The sequence below is a fragment of the Mesitornis unicolor genome, unplaced genomic scaffold (genome assembly GCF_000695765.1).
Source record: "Mesitornis unicolor isolate BGI_N332 unplaced genomic scaffold, ASM69576v1 scaffold48634, whole genome shotgun sequence".
NCBI lineage: Eukaryota > Metazoa > Chordata > Aves > Mesitornithiformes > Mesitornithidae > Mesitornis > Mesitornis unicolor.
Genome location: NW_010183053.1, coordinates 5,658 through 14,066, shown reverse-complemented (window position 1 = coordinate 14,066; position 8,409 = coordinate 5,658). Strand labels below are relative to the sequence as shown.

At 38.4% G+C, this 8,409-nt stretch overlaps 1 protein-coding gene across 1 annotated transcript; it reads left to right on the top strand.

Moving 5' to 3' along the window:
* Positions 1-352: 352 nt before the first annotated feature.
* Positions 353-6,119, top strand: PQLC3 (PQ loop repeat containing 3; the record flags this gene model as incomplete). Its single annotated transcript, XM_010183981.1, has 6 exons — positions 353-463; positions 935-1,004; positions 1,649-1,706; positions 2,928-3,048; positions 4,104-4,145; positions 6,031-6,119. Coding segments are annotated over 6 exons (491 nt in total), but the record flags the coding sequence as incomplete, so codon positions are not given.
* Between the last annotated feature and the right edge of the window lie 2,290 nt (positions 6,120-8,409).

Genomic DNA, 8,409 nt, shown 5'->3' with positions numbered 1-8,409 from the left:
TGTTTTCTAGTCCTATAAAACTTGCTTAAAGAAATCAGACTTATCCCAGAGGTGCCAAGGTAGCAAAGAGAAGGTAGCTTCTAGGTCTGGAAGCCTTTATTGCTTTCTTATCAGTTGTAATGAATAAAATTATGCCTTTTGCACTGTGACATAAAGACTGACAAGAAGTGTGGGCAGTTCTCTACACCTTATTCTATTTGAGGGGAACAGACTAGACTGCAGACTTAGCAGGCTTGCACTTTGTATTTGTCTGATCAGTTTGACAGCAGGGGCTACGCCTTTCTAGAGCCTTTTGGGACAACCAAAACAGTAAAAGAGAAGTTGTAAGGAGCTGCCCTGTCCCTTCGTGCAGTCACGCTGTTTTGTGTCTTTCTGTTCAGCTTCCTTGTGTTTCTGAGGTACCAGCTCTATTATGGTTACCCTCTGCAGACATACCTGGAATATCCCATCATCATTGCACAAGGTAATTTTTTTAAGCCATGTTTTGGAAATAAAATGAGGCTCATTTAGCACATCAAGCCTCTGTGTAGGTACAGTGCCTCACTGCAGCGATGTGAATCCAGTGACCAACTCTAGCTGGAGTCAGGGAGAAGAGGGAATGAACATCTCAAATATAATTGAATTCTTAGAAATTTTATGAAAACAGATGGTCAGGTAGAAGAGAAAGAGCTAATTAATACACACATGGTAGAGTTGCAGTGTAAGCTCATCCTTTATCCAGTGACTCTACGTGGGAGAGAAACATTATAAACACTCCAGGCTCTACGTGAAGCTTTATTTTGGAGCTTGCAGTGTTTTGGACATCAACCAAATTTGAGAGACAAAACCTGTAAGAAACCAGTTTCCGTAGACATGGTGCCCAGTGGAACTGTGTAGGAGAGCATTTGGGCCGCTTCTCTCCCTTCTCTGACAAGCGATCTTTTATTTATTTCAGATGTCATTCTGCTTTTGTTTATTCTGCGTTTCAGTGGAAACATGAAACAAGCTTTGTTCTATGCAGTCACGTATCCTTTGAAATACGAATTTTTGGTTTATGTAGCTTATTTGGTAGATCATTGCATAGCAGCTATGTCATCTTTTGTTTTGTGCTACCATTGTAAGTCATCTTTGGCCACCCCTCAGCATGCATTCCACATCCACATGCTGATTTCTGGGGTCACAGTAAAATCTCTACAAGAAGTAAGCTTTGTATGGAGCTATGCTTTAAAAGGCTCACAACTGACAAGGAGTAAGACTGGTTCTTAATTTACATCTTTGCTAGAGATGCAGGGTGGAAGTGACAAATCTTTTTCCTTTGATTCCTACCTATGCAGACTGTACTTGCTATGATGAACACAGCAGTGTATTTTGTTCTTTTTGTGATTTGTCTGTTTGTTTGTAATATGATTTGGAGTTAAATCTCAAGTCTTGTGCTTTGGAACAGCTCTTGAGAAACTCCAGGCACTGTTCTACCAAAGACAGTGTGAAAAACAGGAACACTTAGTGTTTCAACCAGTGCTTAATATATTTTCTCTAGATTGCATAGTCTGCTATAAAGTTTCAATAAAATTATTTCCAGATGTTTAAAAAAAAATCTAATTCCCCAGGCAGTTTCAAGAGCTACACTATCCTAGAAATTTCAGTGCTGTGAAACTTAACATAATGTAAGATTTTGGGGGGGCTGGTACATGCTAACACTGCGGAAGTGGATAATAGACCTGGCCATGGTAAGTGCTGCACGATTCTGTGAAATTAGGTCCACATATGAAATAACTCTTTTTTCTGGATGTCACTGAAACCTCTCCTGTACTTGTCTGTGGAAGAATTAATCATGTGAGTTAGCTTTCAGAACAACCCCAGATTTCAGATAGAGCTGTTTCGCTTCTCTCAGTACCTGGCACATACTCAGCACTGGCAATAGAGACTCTGAAAAAAACAATGTTCTGAGGTAAAGTTTTTAACTGTGATCCCTTAATTAAAACCAGTGAATGTTTAAGATGTTGAAAAAGATTACTTCTTTAGTCCTAATGTCATAATCCCCATTAATGAACCTTTGACACAAGAGGAAAAGAACAGAGCATCAGTCAAAGCATTTGAAATAGGGAACATTAAATATTTCACAAGAACTATTTTCCCTTTAGTCCAAGAATTTTGCAAGAAAAATATAAACTGAAAATGCCCTACATAGGTTAAAGATGGTCTTTGTCCTTTTTATCAGAAGAGAGAAAATTAAAATATAATTGAGATGAGCTGGAGTTGCAAAAGATGATATAAATGGGGATGAAAGCTTCTAAGCCTAACACTGATCCTTACTTGCATGGGAAATCCGGGCATACCACAGAGACCCATGTGGAGGTGCCATCTACCTGCAGCCTTTGCAAAATCGTGCTTAAAAGGATGACTGTGAATAGTCTGTTCCTTTCATTACTTTTTTCCCACTAATTTGACTCATTTTCCACACATTCTTGTCAGTTTTCTCATTCTTTTATGGTTTTGTTTGCCAGACATAATGGTAACAGATGGTCTGAATCAACCGTGCTGTTTAGACTACATCAGTCTCATTTTAGCTGCCTTTCGTAACTGTTTCATAAACAGTTTTATGTAGCAGGTTGAGACACTTTTTTATTTCTTTCCTTCTTACTGTATTTGCCTCTATCAAGCATTTGCCAACAGCAGTAGCAATTGTGCTCTCCGAGCTTCTTCCTGGGCAGTCCCTCAAAAATCAGGTCCTTGCTTCTGGCAGCTTTAAGTTTTTTGCTTCACGGTTCCTTGGTAAGAAGCTGAAATGCTTGGGTTGCAAAATACTGAAAACTTGTGTTTTTGTTTATTCTAAATGAAAAAGCAAGTCTTGGTTTTTGGTAAGGGACATACTAAGAGCCATAAGCTAAACATGTGGATAATACAGTGGCAGAGGCAGAGCTGCTTCCTCTTTTTTCCCTGCTTTTCAGAACTTGTGCACGCTGATCAGCGCGGCCAGTAAGCTGGCTCAGCTGCGGTGTCTCTGGCAGACCAAAGATTCTGGACAAGTGAGCGCCTTGACCTGGAGCATGTCTGCATACACCTGCGCAAGTAAGCGATGGGCAACTCGGTGCAAAGCACCGGGGTTTCGTTTTTTAAAGTCCTATCTCCTCCTAATGCCTTTTTCAGCAAGTTCATAGTGGGTAAAAATCTTGCCTAATGTATTTTCCTTAGTGCTGACTTCTGAGACTCGGATACCACACAGTCTCTTGAAATAAAGTTTTATCAGTGTCACCAGCTCAGTCACGACGACACTGACTTAAAAAACTTGCAAATATGGTCAAGGGAACCTGATGAAGACACTCAAGTTATTTCAACTGTAAGAAGAAAATATTTCAGTATTCTAGGATTTAATAAAATTGCTACTAGTCCAGCACGAACAGGTGCTAAATTTTGTAGTTAGGCAGTCAGACAACACTAATTCTGAAAGTCACCTACAAATAAAAACACACTTAATTCTAAATGGCTTTAACTCTATGACTACATGGCAATACATTTCTCAACAGGAGAATTTAGGAATGTACCAAGAACAGTGATGTGTACAGTTCATGAGCTCATTACCTATCCGTCTGCATGAACAGTTCTTCTGCAGCTATTTGTCAGATGTGCCTTTGTCATATTCACAAAAATTGCTGAAAATGTTTTTACTATAAAACAGTGATACTGGATCACTTTTCCCCATGAAACAAATGTTTTTAAGTCAATAATTGGAAGTTGTGGTCTGACTGCTGAAGGCCATAAACTTTGTAAATGGTTTTAGTCTGCTGCAAATGTGAAATAATTAATGTTTAGATTTGCTGTGGGAGGGAAAGCTGAATTCCTCATATTTGCAGAAGCCTGAAAGCATGTGAACATTTACAATGGTTAAGTCATGCCAGCTTGATTGTTGGTGTAGCTCAACATCAACTACTGAAAGTGGGAGCTGAACAGAAAGATAAGCACTAAACTCTGACCACATCCAGTGTAGTGAGATAAATAGATGTAGATATAAAAGTTGTAATTATGTCAGTGATTTCATGCAAGATTATCCTCCATTGAAAAACAGATATTTCAAGGTATAAACATGTTATATCTAGTCCACTAATCAGAATTCATTTAATTTACAGCAAGAATAGTTACAACTGTAATGACTACGAATGATCTGGCAGGTGAGTACAGTTTGGAATTGCCCACCTTTCCCAGGTAGCAGCTGCCACGGTCGTGTTCAGCTGTTCTGCAAAGGCAGTTAATCTGGTTTCAGAAGAACAAATCAGGAACCTGTTGGGTTCACGGCGAGAACACGGTGGGTTACAGCGGTGAGGGTAAAAAAAAGTAGCACAGGATTACAAATCAGTCAAATATCTGGAGAAAACAAAAAGACCTGCTTAACGCTGATCACATGGTGACAAGCGGTCCAAAAGCCCCAGAAAGCAAGAACACTACAAAATCAATTATGAAAATATCAGGATAAAGCATTAAAAATCTTTACTACTTAAATATATAAACAAATTTAGTAAAAGAAAACTTAGTAATAATTGAGTAATAGGTTTTCAAATAATAAGCATTTCCTTTTCTTACTGTGGGGTTTGTGCCTTAAAAAAATTCTAGAAAATTATTTAAAGTTCAGCTTAGTATATGAAGAGTTTTAGGCACAACATTCAGAAAGGTTTTGGCAAGCTGAAAATTAAATGGTAGGCTGGTAAGAAACTCGCAAAAAATGGCTTAAAATGTGTAATTTGCAGCTGATTTCATTATATAGCAAACTTATTTAACAGCTTCTTACCATCCTGACAAAACTGAAAGAGCTAAGGAGTGCCACAGATTTTTCAATAGATGGATCGAAATCAAGTCTTGGTGGATGCAAGAACAAAATCACACTGTACTGTATTTGGTGGATCCTTGTTCAAAACTGATATTTCATCAGAAACATAATTGGAGGGGATTTTTTTGGTTTAGCATCCCTGGTTTTACAAGCAGTTCAGGTGGCCCTTTCCCTGGGAAAGGAAGTCCCCTTTTCAGGCACTCATTTCCACCCCCATCCTTGCTGCTTTTTGTTTGCCGCAGTAAGAGTTTGTGGAGCCATGAAGTTAACTGGATCACCAAAAAATTGACATAATGCACACGCAGAAATTTAGTCCAGGTCAGTTATTAAAATCCAGCTCACCCACAGCTCCACACTTACACTGATGAGAAGTGAGAGAGGTACATTGAGGGGAGGAAGGACGGCAGAAAACACCATGCATGGAAGTAAAAAGCTGGCTCTGGTTAACGTTGCCTTTTAAAATACAACAAAATACACTTTGAAACATGGACAAGATAGCAGCAAACATTGATACTGTGCTGCTTCAGTGGAAGAGAGCACTCTGGCATGTTTGTCTTGGTTTCATACACATGTATGAAACTGGAAAATATGATACATTTCTGAAGTAAAGTTTTGTGTACATTTCTATGAATATTCCGTTTACCAAATGGATATCAGATATACCTACACTTCAAACTGTGGTCTCACAGGTAGAGATACTATGCTTATTTTTGTTCAAAAAAATCTGGAAGTTAATCAAGATACTGAGAAACTGCTTTTTTCTCAGTTGTCAGATTTCCTCTTATTAAAATCTGACAGATAGAAGCATTTCCTGTCTCCCCAACATCTAAACTTAACAGATGGCAGTAGAGAATAATCCCTTTATTATAAACACACACACGACTGTAAAGGACATGTGAGCTGCAGCTCTGAGTTTCATTTTTTATGTAAATATAAATTTATACGAGGTTACTCAAACTTGTACTGTTCTGGTTTCTTACAAAAGAAGTAAAGGTGCTGTAGTGTATTTGTATTTGTATCACTCGTAAGTGCTAAGTGCTCTTCTCTGCTATATTTACTCTCAGTTTCTGGGTTCCTGAACATGGTAGTTTAAACTGATTGACTGAAGGAGTTGCAGAATGGGAACCAGTCTGTTGTCCACTAGTGAAGGCTTACAAAAAAAGTATCTTCTGAAAATGACAGCAGTTGATTTTTTTGGATTTATGCTTACAAGATCTTTTTTTCCCTTTTAGTTCTCATCCGTTTCATAACCATGCTCATTCTCAATATTTGGGTCACAGCCACAATCCTGCAGTACAGGAAATCTAAAAAGACTGATTAGAAGACATTCACCAGCACACACCATAGTTACCATCAAAAAAACCTGATACAGTCAAGCTTAAATGACAGGACTAAGGTTGAGGAAGCTCCTCTCGCTTAACCCTAGTATTTATCCCTAAGCATACTTAGTACAGTCATGCTTGTTTTCTCTTAGAAATAATTCTGATAGGATAGTTAATTTAAGCAGCATGTTTTTATTGGTCTTTTAAGACAAGTTTCACTGATACCACATTTTCTCTGGATTTTTTTTTTCTAAATGAACAAGGTATTTTGTATTCAGATATTTATATATTCCCGTATCACTTCGGTACTTTCTGGTTACGCATAAGCCATTTTCTTCAATTATACAAGAGCAATTTTGCACCAACATATCAACTCCTCTTTCTGCATCTGCTCCAAGTTTGAATAACAACAACAGAGGTTTGTCGTCTTCTTGCAAGCAACCCAGTTAGTTCGACATCAACCATCTGTATTTTAGGATGAAGAAAAATCTGAGTCAAGGCCAAATCCACATCAAGGTTCTAAATGTGTTTTACTAAGTCACAAATCCAGGTGGGGTTGTAGCGCTTACATGCAACACTGAAATAATACAATTTATACAGCTGATACAGGATACTCACGGTCACTTTCTTCAATAGGCCCAGTCTTTATTAGGTTATCCCCTTATGAGCAAAAACTCAACTGTGATGACTTCTTTTTCAACCTGAGCTCTCATTCACTGAACATAGGTTTGGGAACAGCAGAGACAAAATGTAGAGAAATCAATGACACTTTGACCAACAGAGTTGGAAGTTGTGTTCAAGCAAAAGTTCCTGAACTAATAATACCCAGAGCCCCCAAATGCAAACCATCCTGACAGCGACCCGTTTACATACACAGCTTGGTGATCACTGCAGGCTCATCTCCAGCGTCATCAGGTTTTGGTGGTACTGCTCTGTGCTCCGTTGGACTAAATGATCTTTAAAGGTCCCTTCCAACCCAATACATTCTGTGATTCATTAGTTTTTAGCCTGTCTGTGCTAAGTGTGCAGAAGAACTTAAAGACTTCACTTCTCTTTTACTATGGAAATTCTGAACAATTTGTGGCAGGTATCTTTAAAAAGGGAAAAGGATATTCTTGAGAACTATTAATGGGGGATTTTGCTTTTGGAAATAATGCCTTTCCAGCCAAAAGTTACAGAAAGTAATCATACAGCTTGCCTTTGCTTCTCATTACATTCTCCAAAATTAAAAGATATGTTGTTTCTGAAGAGTTCTCACAGTATTACTGTTGGTTGGCATGTTAAAACCAAGGCACCCTTGAGAACTATGGGAAGACTGCGCTGACTGCACTGGCGGCAGGTTTTCCCTGCAATGTGCTAAATCATTGCACTCCTGTGGATGAGCGGGATCTGCTGAAGTGTTTCTGCCCGTGTATCCTCAGCAATCGGACTGAGGCCTTCACGGGCAGAAAACACAGCTGCTCGGTAAACTCGGATTTTAGGGCGGGAAGGGGTGGGAAGAGGTACGTCTGTGGACGTGCAATTTCATTTGTCTCACATTCCTGAGAGCAAGTTCAAAGATGAGGGTATTCTACTGCTCCAAGAAAATGTATAAATGTTTCTATGTTGGTTGAGAGAATAACTGTAAATATCCCGTTACTGATTTTAACTAAAGCTGTGTAAAATACCTGAAGTGGTCTAAATGGCATGTGATATATTTTCTAGGTCATATTAATAAAGGCTGTTCTTTGTGACTAATTAATGTCATTCTTACTGCTAACTTTAATTATATTTAATTTTTTAGTCTATTTCCAAATGTGAAAATGAAATACTCATTGTAGGTCATTAATGAGCAGCTTTCACCTTAACATTTGAAGCATCAGGCTGTATATTAACTTGTAAAATGCTGAAGAGCTCCAGCATCTTAAATGAAAATAACATACTTCTCATCTCAGTCTTTTAATTAAAGCCTCTTCTTGATAAAGAGTTGTATAGAGTCCAACCTCTGTTACTGACCTCTTTCACACTGAGTGATGCTGTAGCGTAATGAAGACACTCCATTTTCAGTTTGAGGATCAGCACTTCAAATTGGGGTTTTTTGTCACAAAATGCTGAGAATGCATTTCAGTGAAGTTCTTCAGAGGTTACTTAACATACCTTGGAAAAAATCTTAGAAGTTTGCTGAAAAAGAAGACTGAGGAAAAGAAACAAAGCTGGATAATTCACAAGCTTAAAGTAATTTTGTGGACTTGGAAAGCAGGACCATGAGTTCTCATTCAAGCTGCAAGATATGTGGATCAAATCAGAAGG